Source organism: Crinia signifera, chromosome 2, assembly GCF_055691185.1.
Source record: "Crinia signifera chromosome 2, ASM5569118v1, whole genome shotgun sequence".
NCBI classification, from domain to species: domain Eukaryota; kingdom Metazoa; phylum Chordata; class Amphibia; order Anura; family Myobatrachidae; genus Crinia; species Crinia signifera.
In genome coordinates, this window is record NC_139218.1 from 393,435,667 (window position 1) to 393,449,087 (window position 13,421).

A 13,421-nucleotide genomic window follows, 5' to 3' on the forward strand; every position below is an offset into this window, starting at 1 on the left:
AAGCAATACGTTAACACCCGACTAAACTGTTGGTCAGTTTCCATTTATATTTTGTTACAGATGTGTGACACCAATACGGGACACATCCACTTTATCATTATTATTATCATTATTATCCTTTGCCTTTTGACTATCTCTCTGTGGGGTGCAGACACGGATTATCACTCTCAACCTCCATCCAATGTACATCATGATGGTAGGATAGCAGAAGGGTCTGTGTATTGCATAAACCTCTTGAACTTTAATCTCATATATCTGTCACTCTCTCATCCATGTGGGCCACCAGTCCCCCCCTGCAATGTCACCTTTGTCAACAGGGAGGTGACTTGTTTGACCCTCTGGAAAGCAGAAGTGCCCTACAGTCCTGTATGTCAGCCACCTGCTTCAGAACCCGTTACGGATACGATCATACCTCACTGTGCCGCCTGATCCCGTCCGATCTCAGCAGCTAAGCAGTGAAAGGCCGGATCAGTACCTACTGGGGGACCAGTAGAGAATATTCGGTGTTGTATAGTTAATTAGGTTACAGCTGCATCTGGTTTTCATGAGGGCATTTTCCCTCTAATCTATCCCTGTCGGCATCTTTTTGCACCTCTTTTTTAACTAATGTACGCCTTGTCTAAACTCACACTATAACATTAACCTTCAGACCATTCCATTTTACCCCATTTGCGACTGATAGCCCAAACCCAAATTTCCTTGGGACTATCATTATTACTTTTCACATCATTTCTCTCATCAGCATAATAAACTTGCTTATTACTCATCCCAGTAGATGAGTCATCCATATACCACTTTGTATCCACCATAAATGAGCATCAAGTGCCCTACGTAATCTCACTATAGGGCTTTTCAATTCAATTATACAGCCCAGGCATACAGCTCAATTCCCGTATATGCACGGGACCCCCGCCCACAATCCCATACCCTTCCCATTGGTCACCTCCAGTATTTAACGCCCAGGTGAATCCCACACCAGTGCGTCACTCGTGAACAAGCCTAAGTGCGAAACACGTGTCTTCCTATCCGGGACAACCCCCCTGACGTCATTTCTTCACTACACTGCAATTACCGGCACTCACTAGCTGTCCGCACGGCGTGAAGACGGTCTCCCGACCGACGCCCAACGGAAACTGGTGCCGGCGCGAAACTTCCCTCCTTGCAGCGGCTTCACACTTAGCTGGCCGCACGGAGCGAGCCGGCTTCCCCGCTTCCGTCCAACGGACACAGGCGCCGGAGTCTCTTACAGATTCTGTCTCAGCGTCACCCCCAATCCCTGCCGAGCAATTACACTGATCACCAGCGCTCCGACAGCGCTAGCAGGTAACTCTGTATCCATACCCAGTATTGTACTGACAAATCTGGCATATTTATGTGAGAGTTTGCGATCATTTCTTTCTGCACCAAGAATCAATAGTGTGCATTACCTGTCTGCTGTTCTTGTAGTTCGCACCAATTATCTTGTCACCTGTATGAAGTTTAAGTTTTGTGCTAATCTGGCTTTGCACAAGAAGTATCTTGAGCTTCATTACATACAACATTGTTACTTTGACTTCCGACAATTGTGATCAGAAGCCTGTTGTCAGTTTTTCTTATAACTTGTAAAAGAAGGCAGTATAATCTTTCTTCTAAAGGTGGCAGCCTGCGATTCTGCACATTAAATACTTGTGTCTAAATCTTCTATATGGTCCTGCTACATGTGTATATTTGAGCTATTAGTTATCTTACATGCTGTAAACATTTTCTAAGATCAGTGTTCTGTCAATTACTATCAGGGAGATGACAAGGTTACATTGATTTCATTTAAACTTTGTTTCCTTTTGTCTATATAAAGCAATACTTTAACCCCCTGTCTATACAGTTGGTCAGTTTCCATTAATACTGACACAAGTGTGACATCAATACGGGGTACATCCATTTTTTATTATCTTTTTGCCTTTTGACTATCTCTCTGTGGGGAGCATACACAGATTATCACTCTCAACCTCCATCCTATGTACATTATGATGGTAGGATAGCAGAAGGGTCTGTGTATCGCATAAACCACTTGAACTACAACTTCATATATCTGTCACTCTCTCATCCATCTGGGCCACCAGTCCCCCCCTGCAATGTCACCTATGTCAACAGGGAGGTGACCTGTTTGACCCTCTGGAAAGCAGAAGTGCCCTGCAGTCCTACAGGTCAGCCACCTGCTTCAAAACCCATTACGGATACGATCATACCTCACTGTGCCGCCTGATCCCGTCCGATCTCAGCAGCTAAGCAGTGAAAGGCCGGATCAGTACCTACTGGGGGACCAGTAGGGAATATTCGGTGCTGTATAGTTAATTGGCTACAGCTGCATCTGGTTTTCATGAGGGCATTTTCCCCTTACTATTTTCTCTTTCAGCATCTCCTGCACCTCTTTCTTAATTAATGACGCCTTATCTAAACTCACCCAAGACATGAAGAGTCAATAGGTATATGTAATACAATTGACCAGGGTGTGTCGGGGTTGGTCCACGGATAACCAAACATTTTCGCTAGGTATTTACAGTTATTATGCTTGTGATTTCACATGTATGTTTGTATAATTATCACATTTAAAAGTATCACTAATTCCTTTGATACTCAGAATTGTTAGTTTCAATCCTTAGTGACGAAATAATTCTTTTTGACGCCTTTATCTTAACAAGTGTAATAAAAGTTATATTTTAATCTTATCATTATTCCATTCATTGTGAAAATTATTCATTAAAGCGTGCCCCAAAAAAACCTTTCTGGTTCTGCCTTTTTATGTCCCTCTTGGACATAAACCTCTTTGTACAGCTTATCCTGCTGAACTCATTTGGGAGCACCACCAACTTGAAATACGGGCTATATCATACCCTGATTAGCTTTATGTTGGTTTCTTATATGCCATAGTGATTCTCTACCACCATTAATAGCCTGTGACAAACCCCCTCCTTCCAAAAAAATACGTATCTTCGCTGAGGGCTTTCTCAGTTTCTAGGGTTTGAGCACGGCACCCCTATAAGGAGCAAATGCTCCTGATTGTGTACTTTTCCTGCTATTACACAGACCAATAAGGGACTACCACCTGTCATCACAGGTAGACAGATCGGGCTAAGCAACCAATCACAGATAACCTGTAGACTTGGGATGTCTACGTTCAACCTTAGAAATGAGCTAACAAGTCGACATAGGGCTAATGACTTTGATACCATCTTCCCTTCACACTCCACTCAGACTACTATAGACCCCAACTGGGAGGAAGAACTGAGTAACCTAAAAAAGATTCTTCAAAAGCAAATAAGGACCAACTGGGATCTCTCAAGCTTGGAGAATTACCAAAAACAAAGAATAACCCCAAGGGGTCTCAGACCCAAGACTTTCCCAGCCTTTGATCTTCACACAGATAATCTAAAGAAGGAGTGGGAGACAAGCCTCCTCAAGTGTTCCCAAGAACTGATTGCCATATTAATCAAACACAATCACCTTGTATTAGAAGACTGCTCTCAAAAAATTGAGACCCTGGGTAAAACATTGGAAAAATGGGAACAAAATACCCAATTCCAGCAAAGTTTTGAAAAAAACAAAAAAGATTTGGAGACGTATGAAACTATGATAATAGAGAGAAAAAAATCCAAATTCATACGAGACCAACGGGACTTTAGTACAGGTCGAATTTTCAACTGGACCAGGACTCAGCAGCAATACAGAGGACACCCCCAAAGGGAACCAAGAGGAACTGCCTCCTCTCCGTCAGAATCGGACTATTCTAGCACGGACGATAACAGCGATAATTCCAATTCATACAATCAAAGTGACCATCGCCATTTTTTAGACTTTGGAAGGGGCAGAGGCCCCAGACAGGAAAGGGGAAGAGGCGGACGAGACGAAGCCTCAAAAAATCGAAGAAGGGACTGGTCCAGATGGGAGCCCCGACCATCGAGTCGACAATCCCAGAGGAAGAGACCACAGTAGGCCAAACATCATCGGGACTACAAATTATCAACCTACAAATTATCAACCTATCACAACATACCCTGTCAGAAGATCAAACCAAAGTTCTACAGAAGGGACTCTCGTTTTCCCCTACTAACCACTTTAACAGATTCAAGTGGGAGACCAGCTTGCAATTGTTCGGTCGCAAACTTCTACTCACCAAGTTCCACTCCATGCATAAAACTGACACAGATGTGGAACAAGTTTTGAATTGGACCACACAAGAACTACAGGCCATACAAGACTTGGAGGATCTAAACAACCCTGAACCAACACAACACAGCAGATTTATCTGCAAAAAGAAATCCTCTTTCTTTCCTGCAGAATCTATATGTCCAGAGGTTAGGATCTTCACTAAATTGGTCTCCCGAGATTTTGATAAATTACATCTAATAAACAAACACAATCATAGATACGGGAATATGACCAAACGTGAGTCAGCGGCCCTGAATGAAATCCGCGAATGGGACGATATCGTCATCAAGCCTTCCGACAAGGGGGGCAACATTGTCCTCTGGCCCACAGAACTGTATTTGAAAGAGGTCAATAAACAACTTAATGACCAGTCCTGTTATCATAAAACCCTGTTTGATCCCTCAGATAATTTCAAGACGGAGTATGAACGAATCATTGGAAGAGCTTTTGCAAATGGCACAATTACAAAATCCGAGTTCCAGTATTTACAGGCTCCCAACCCAAGAGTGGCAACCTTCTATCTTCTCCCTAAAGTGCATAAATCTCTCCATGAACCACCAGGAAGACCTATCGTCTCGGGCAATGGGTCACTCATAGAAACAGCTTGTATTTTTCTCGATATCCACTTACGTCACCATGTCACCAGCTTACCCTCCTACACCAAGGATACTACTGAGGTACTAAGAAAAGTACATGACATTCAACTGGATGACGACCACTTATTGGTCTCCTTGGATGTTGAATCACTTTATAATTGTATCGGACATGAACTTGGAATCAATGCGACCAAATACTTCCTTGAAATGGAAGGCCTTAACCCCTTCCATGAATTCCTCCTGGAACTATTGAGATTTGTCCTACATCGAAACTTCTTTGTTTTTGATTCCCACTACTACATCCAGGGAAGGGGGACAGCGATGGGGGCAGCATGCGCCCCCACTTACGCCAACCTCTTCCTTGGGTGGTGGGAAAGGGAGTTTGTCTTCCAGAATGACGTCGATGTAGAACGCATCCACAGTTGGATGCGCTACATCGATGATATTTTCATCATCTGGAAGGGCACCGAGGCACAACTGACGGACTTCATCTCCAGACTTAACATTAACAACCTCAACTTGAAGTTCACTTATGAATTCAGCTCCAACAGCATCACTTTTCTTGATCTTCGGCTATATCGAGACTCTAATAATAAACTCAGCACAGAGCTCTATAGAAAATCCACCTCAACCAACAGCCTGCTCCACAGTACTAGTTCACACTTCCCACCCACGGTCTCCAATCTGCCCAAAGGAGAATTCCTGCGGCTACGCCGCAATTGCTCAGAAGACAAGATCTTCCATGATAAATGTAGTGATTTAGAGACCAGACTCCATGAGAGGGGTTATTCCAAACGACTCATCAAAAAAGCCAGGAGATCTGTTGAACATACCCCGCGGGAAACCATCCTCTTTAAAGCTGATGACAAGAAAGAATCTACTCAGACAATCAGGATGGTGGGAACTTTCTGCCACCAATGGAAAGAAGTGAAAAAGATCATTCAGGAGCATTGGCATATCCTTCTTACAGACACTGATCTTGCTACCAAACTGAAACCAAAAGTGGATCTTAGTTGGCGGAGAGCACCAAATTTAAAGGACAACCTGGTACGAAGTCACTTCGTGCGCAATCAGCCAAAGATACCACAAGTCATGGGCACCCATCCTTGTGGTAGTTGCAAAGCCTGTACACACACGACTAACGTAACCACCCTCATCAACAAATTTAATGAACCAGTCAAAATTCAAGGCTTTTTCAATTGCAAAAATCAAAACATGATCTACTGTCTCGTCTGTCCGTGTGAAAAGAAGTACATAGGGATGACTTCCCGCCCTTTAAAGCTAAGAATACTAGAACACATGGGTTCAATCAGGAACGCCCCGAGGGACAAAGCTAGAATGAAACAACTGACCTCCGTTGCCAGGCACTACATGCAACATCACAACTGCGACACATCTGGCTTAAGATTCTTCGGTTTGGAACAAATACACCTTGGCAGAAGGGGTGGGGATATCAACCAGGCTCTCTTACAGCGAGAGAGCTGGTGGATATTTCATCTAGACTCCATGTCACCCAGAGGCCTGAATGAAGAAATAAAATACAGTGCTTTTCTGTAGATTGCCTTTACTGTGTGGGGCATTGACCCTCCCGGCTTCATCCTTGCGTTTCCACCTAACTAACTGTCTCAGTATCTATACATTAATTCATGTCTATCCTAATTACCTCTTGTTCTTATTTCCTCAATAATTATTCAATCATTTATTTATATATATTTCAGTTTGTACTGTGTCTTATTCCTCTATCCAATAAAAAATTATTTGGTACTGTCATCATCTCCTGAATAGGTTACCACCTAAAAGACATGACATATACAGGGTTCATACCCTCTTTACCACTTACAACACAGGGACACGGCTTGGAGCCACATTGTGTAAACCCCATTAGGTTTCACTCACCTTGGGTCCAGAAATTATCCTCTAATATGCCGACCTCTATATTAACCCGGCTACCATATCTAGATATTTGTGCCTAAATCATCTATATGGTCCTGTTACATATGTATATTTAAGCTACTAGTTATTCTATACGCTGCTACATTTTTAACATCAGTGTTGTGTCAACTACTATCAGGGAGGTATACAAAGCAATACGTTAACACCCGACTAAACTGTTGGTCAGTTTCCATTTATATTTTGTTACAGATGTGTGACACCAATACGGGACACATCCACTTTATCATTATTATTATCATTATTATCCTTTGCCTTTTGACTATCTCTCTGTGGGGTGCAGACACGGATTATCACTCTCAACCTCCATCCAATGTACATCATGATGGTAGGATAGCAGAAGGGTCTGTGTATTGCATAAACCTCTTGAACTTTAATCTCATATATCTGTCACTCTCTCATCCATGTGGGCCACCAGTCCCCCCCTGCAATGTCACCTTTGTCAACAGGGAGGTGACTTGTTTGACCCTCTGGAAAGCAGAAGTGCCCTACAGTCCTGTATGTCAGCCACCTGCTTCAGAACCCGTTACGGATACGATCATACCTCACTGTGCCGCCTGATCCCGTCCGATCTCAGCAGCTAAGCAGTGAAAGGCCGGATCAGTACCTACTGGGGGACCAGTAGAGAATATTCGGTGTTGTATAGTTAATTAGGTTACAGCTGCATCTGGTTTTCATGAGGGCATTTTCCCTCTAATCTATCCCTGTCGGCATCTTTTTGCACCTCTTTTTTAACTAATGTACGCCTTGTCTAAACTCACACTATAACATTAACCTTCAGACCATTCCATTTTACCCCATTTGCGACTGATAGCCCAAACCCAAATTTCCTTGGGACTATCATTATTACTTTTCACATCATTTCTCTCATCAGCATAATAAACTTGCTTATTACTCATCCCAGTAGATGAGTCATCCATATACCACTTTGTATCCACCATAAATGAGCATCAAGTGCCCTACGTAATCTCACTATAGGGCTTTTCAATTCAATTATACAGCCCAGGCATACAGCTCAATTCCCGTATATGCACGGGACCCCCGCCCACAATCCCATACCCTTCCCATTGGTCACCTCCAGTATTTAACGCCCAGGTGAATCCCACACCAGTGCGTCACTCGTGAACAAGCCTAAGTGCGAAACACGTGTCTTCCTATCCGGGACAACCCCCCTGACGTCATTTCTTCACTACACTGCAATTACCGGCACTCACTAGCTGTCCGCACGGCGTGAAGACGGTCTCCCGACCGACGCCCAACGGAAACTGGTGCCGGCGCGAAACTTCCCTCCTTGCAGCGGCTTCACACTTAGCTGGCCGCACGGAGCGAGCCGGCTTCCCCGCTTCCGTCCAACGGACACAGGCGCCGGAGTCTCTTACAGATTCTGTCTCAGCGTCACCCCCAATCCCTGCCGAGCAATTACACTGATCACCAGCGCTCCGACAGCGCTAGCAGGTAACTCTGTATCCATACCCAGTATTGTACTGACAAATCTGGCATATTTATGTGAGAGTTTGCGATCATTTCTTTCTGCACCAAGAATCAATAGTGTGCATTACCTGTCTGCTGTTCTTGTAGTTCGCACCAATTATCTTGTCACCTGTATGAAGTTTAAGTTTTGTGCTAATCTGGCTTTGCACAAGAAGTATCTTGAGCTTCATTACATACAACATTGTTACTTTGACTTCCGACAATTGTGATCAGAAGCCTGTTGTCAGTTTTTCTTATAACTTGTAAAAGAAGGCAGTATAATCTTTCTTCTAAAGGTGGCAGCCTGCGATTCTGCACATTAAATACTTGTGTCTAAATCTTCTATATGGTCCTGCTACATGTGTATATTTGAGCTATTAGTTATCTTACATGCTGTAAACATTTTCTAAGATCAGTGTTCTGTCAATTACTATCAGGGAGATGACAAGGTTACATTGATTTCATTTAAACTTTGTTTCCTTTTGTCTATATAAAGCAATACTTTAACCCCCTGTCTATACAGTTGGTCAGTTTCCATTAATACTGACACAAGTGTGACATCAATACGGGGTACATCCATTTTTTATTATCTTTTTGCCTTTTGACTATCTCTCTGTGGGGAGCATACACAGATTATCACTCTCAACCTCCATCCTATGTACATTATGATGGTAGGATAGCAGAAGGGTCTGTGTATCGCATAAACCACTTGAACTACAACTTCATATATCTGTCACTCTCTCATCCATCTGGGCCACCAGTCCCCCCCTGCAATGTCACCTATGTCAACAGGGAGGTGACCTGTTTGACCCTCTGGAAAGCAGAAGTGCCCTGCAGTCCTACAGGTCAGCCACCTGCTTCAAAACCCATTACGGATACGATCATACCTCACTGTGCCGCCTGATCCCGTCCGATCTCAGCAGCTAAGCAGTGAAAGGCCGGATCAGTACCTACTGGGGGACCAGTAGGGAATATTCGGTGCTGTATAGTTAATTGGCTACAGCTGCATCTGGTTTTCATGAGGGCATTTTCCCCTTACTATTTTCTCTTTCAGCATCTCCTGCACCTCTTTCTTAATTAATGACGCCTTATCTAAACTCACCCAAGACATGAAGAGTCAATAGGTATATGTAATACAATTGACCAGGGTGTGTCGGGGTTGGTCCACGGATAACCAAACATTTTCGCTAGGTATTTACAGTTATTATGCTTGTGATTTCACATGTATGTTTGTATAATTATCACATTTAAAAGTATCACTAATTCCTTTGATACTCAGAATTGTTAGTTTCAATCCTTAGTGACGAAATAATTCTTTTTGACGCCTTTATCTTAACAAGTGTAATAAAAGTTATATTTTAATCTTATCATTATTCCATTCATTGTGAAAATTATTCATTAAAGCGTGCCCCAAAAAAACCTTTCTGGTTCTGCCTTTTTATGTCCCTCTTGGACATAAACCTCTTTGTACAGCTTATCCTGCTGAACTCATTTGGGAGCACCACCAACTTGAAATACGGGCTATATCATACCCTGATTAGCTTTATGTTGGTTTCTTATATGCCATAGTGATTCTCTACCACCATTAATAGCCTGTGACAAACCCCCTCCTTCCAAAAAAATAGGGTTAGCGGATGTCACACACTGATGTAACAGTGAGGGATGACATCACATGACACAAGAGCACAGTGGTCAGTACAGCATAGGGTTAGCGGATGACACACACTTATGTAACAGTGAGGGATGACATCACATGACACAATAGCACAGTGGTCAGTACAGCATAGGGTTAGCGGATTACCATCACTGATGTAACAGTGAGGGATGACATCACATGACACAATAGCACAGTGGTCAGTACAGCATAGGGTTAGCGGATTACCATCACTGATGTAACAGTGAGGGATAACATCACATGACACATTAGCACAGTGGTCAGTACAGCATAGGGTTAGCGGATTACCATCACTGATGTAACAGTGAGGGATGACATCACATGACACAATAGCACAGTGGTCAGTACAGCATAGGGTTAGCGGATTACCATCACTGATGTAACAGTGAGGGATAACATCACATGACACATTAGCACAGTGGTCAGTACAGCATAGGGTTAGCGGATTACCATCACTGATGTAACAGTGAGGGATGACATCACATGACACAATAGCACAGTGGTCAGTAGAGCACAGGGTTAGCAGATGACACACACCAATGTAACAGTGTGGGATGACATCACATGACACAATAGCACAGTTTTCAGTAGAACACAGGATTAGCGGATTACACCCACTGATGTAACAGTGAGGGATAACATCACATGACACATTAGCACAGTGGTCAGTACAGCATAGGGTTAGCGGATGTCACACACTGATGTTACAGTGAGGGATGACATCACATGACAGAATAGCACAGTGGTCAGTACAGCATAGGGTTAGCGGATGACACACACTGATGTAACAGTGAGGGATGACATCACATGATACAATAGCACAGTGGTCAGTAGAGCATAGGGTTAGCGGATGACACACACGGATGTAACAGTGAGGGATGACATCACATGACAGAATATCACAGTGGTCAGTACAGCATAGGGTTAGCGGATTACACCCACTGATGTAAAAGTGAGGAATGACATCACATGACACAATAGCACAGTGGTCAGTAGAGCATATACCTCTCCCCAGCTGTGATACATGGGTGGTTGGGACAGTCCTCTAACACTCACCCCGGGGGCAGCCAGTCCCTTTATCCTCGCTGCCTCCTGGTCGCTGACAAAATCATGGTAGAGGACCACGTATGGTTCCAGACTGATGACCTCCTTCTTCAGAGGCTGGAGAGTGAGGTAGGGGCTGTTGTTGGTGTCCAAGGAGCACAGGATTGTGGGGTCCTCGTACAGCTTTGGCTAAAAGGAGATAGGCCAATTAGTACAAATACGAGGGTCCATGATCTCCCGGTATATACATGGCTACAGTGACACCTGAAGAGAGGGTCCATTATCTCCCGGTATATACATGGCCACAGGGACACCTGAAGAGAGGGTCCATGATCTCCCGGTATAAACATGGCCACAGTGACACCTGAAGAGAGGGTCCATGATCTCCCGGTATATACAGGGCCACAGGGACACCTGAAGAGAGGGTCCATGATCTCCCGGTATATACATGGCCACAGTGACACCTGAAGAGAGGGCCCATGATCTCCCGGTATATACATGGCCACAGTGACACCTGAAGAGAGGGTCCATGATCTCCCAGTATATACATGGCCACAGGGTCACCTGAAGAGAGGGTCCATGATCTCCCAGTATACACATGGCCACAGTGACACCTGAAGAGAGGGCCCATGATCTCCCGGTATATACATGGCCACAGTGGCACCTGAAGAGAGGGTCCATGATCTCCCGGTATACACATGGCCACAGTGACACCTGAAGAGAGGGCCCATGATCTCCCGGTATATACATGGCCACAGTGACACCTGAAGAGAGGGTCCATGATCTCCCGGTATATACATGGCCACAGTGACACCTGAAGAGAGGGCCCATGATCTCCCGGTATATACATGGCCACAGTGACACCTGAAGAGAGGGTCCATGATCTCCCGGTATATACATGGCCACAGTGACACCTGAAGAGAGGGCCCATGATCTCCCGGTATATACATGGTCACAGGGACACCTGAAGAGAGGGTCCATGATCTCCCGGTATATACATGGCCACAGTGGCACCTGAAGAGAGGGTCCATGATCTCCCGGTATATACATGGCCACAGTGACACCTGAAGAGAGGGTCCATGATCTCCCGGTATATACATGGCCACAGTGACACCTGAAGAGAGGGCCCATGATCTCCCGGTATATACATGGTCACAGGGTCACCTGAAGAGAGGGTCCATGATCTCCCAGTATATACATGGCAACAGGGCCACCTGAAGAGAGGGTCCATGATCTCCCGGTATATACATGGTCACAGGGTCACCTGAAGAGAAGATCCATGATCTCCCGGTATATACATGGCCACAGTGGCACCTGAAGAGAGGGTCCATGATCTCCCGGTATATACATGGTCACAGGGTCACCTGAAGAGAGGGTCCATGATCTCCCAGTATATACATGGCAACAGGGCCACCTGAAGAGAGGGTCCATGATCTCCCGGTATATACATGGCCACAGAGACACCTGAAGAGAGGGTCCATGATCTACCGGTATATACATGGCCACAGTGACACCTGAAGAGAGGGTCCATGATCTTACATACATAGTTACATAGTAGGTAAGGCTGAAAAAAGACTTGCGTCCATCTAGTTCAACCTGGTATAGATATCCATTGCTGATTTGGTAGGTTCTGGTATTTTGCAGACAAATTATATTTCTTATTTGTACCCATGGATGTTTTTCTCCAGTAAATGTTTGTCCAACTTTGCCTTGAACGCATTTAATGAGCCAGCCGTTACCACCTCTCTGGGAAGAGAGTTCCAGAGTTTGACTGTTCTGACCGTAAAGAAATTCTTTCTACTAGCTGAATGGAATCTTTTTTCTTCTAATCTATACTCATGCCCTCGTGTCCTAGATTCCTTTCTAGTAGAAAATAGGGTGTGTGACAGTTCCTTATATTGGCCCTTGATATACTTGTACATGTTGAGCATGTCCCCCCTTAAACGTCTCTTTTCCAATGTAAATAGTCCCAAATTGCTTAATCTCTCCCCGTAGCTTAAATTCTCCAATCCCCTAATAAGCTTTGTTGCTCGCCTTTGGACTTTTTCTAATTCTATGATGTCCTTTTTATAGTGTGGGGCCCAGAACTGTACTCCGTACTCTAGGTGAGGTCTCACCAATGCTTTATATAGTGACATAATTACCCTTGAGTCCCTAGTTTCCATTCCCCTCTTAATACATGCCAGAATTTTGTTGGCCTTTTTTGTAGCTACATTACAATGGGCACTACATCCTAGATTGCTGTCTATTTGGACTCCTAGATCCTTTTCAAGTATGGAATTACCCAGTTCCTCTCCGCTAAGGTTGTAACTTGCACACTGGTTGTGTCTCCCAAGGTGCATAACCTTACATTTATCTACATTGAACCTCATCTTCCAACATTGAACCTCATCTTCCAGTATATACAGGACCACAGAGACACCTGAAGAGAGGGTCCATGATCTCCCGGTATATACATGGCCACAGTGACACCTGCAGAAAGGGCCCATGATCTCCCGGTA

At 44.3% G+C, this 13,421-nt stretch overlaps 1 protein-coding gene across 1 annotated transcript in view; it reads right to left on the reverse strand.

Moving 5' to 3' along the window:
• P4HA3 (prolyl 4-hydroxylase subunit alpha 3) overlaps positions 1–13,421 on the reverse strand; it is a 63,737-nt gene that overhangs the window by 23,876 nt on the left and 26,440 nt on the right. The window contains exon 7 of the mRNA XM_083171356.1: positions 10,933–11,109. Within this exon, the coding sequence (XP_083027482.1) occupies positions 10,933–11,109 (177 nt within the window). The remainder of the gene's footprint in view (positions 1–10,932; positions 11,110–13,421) is intronic.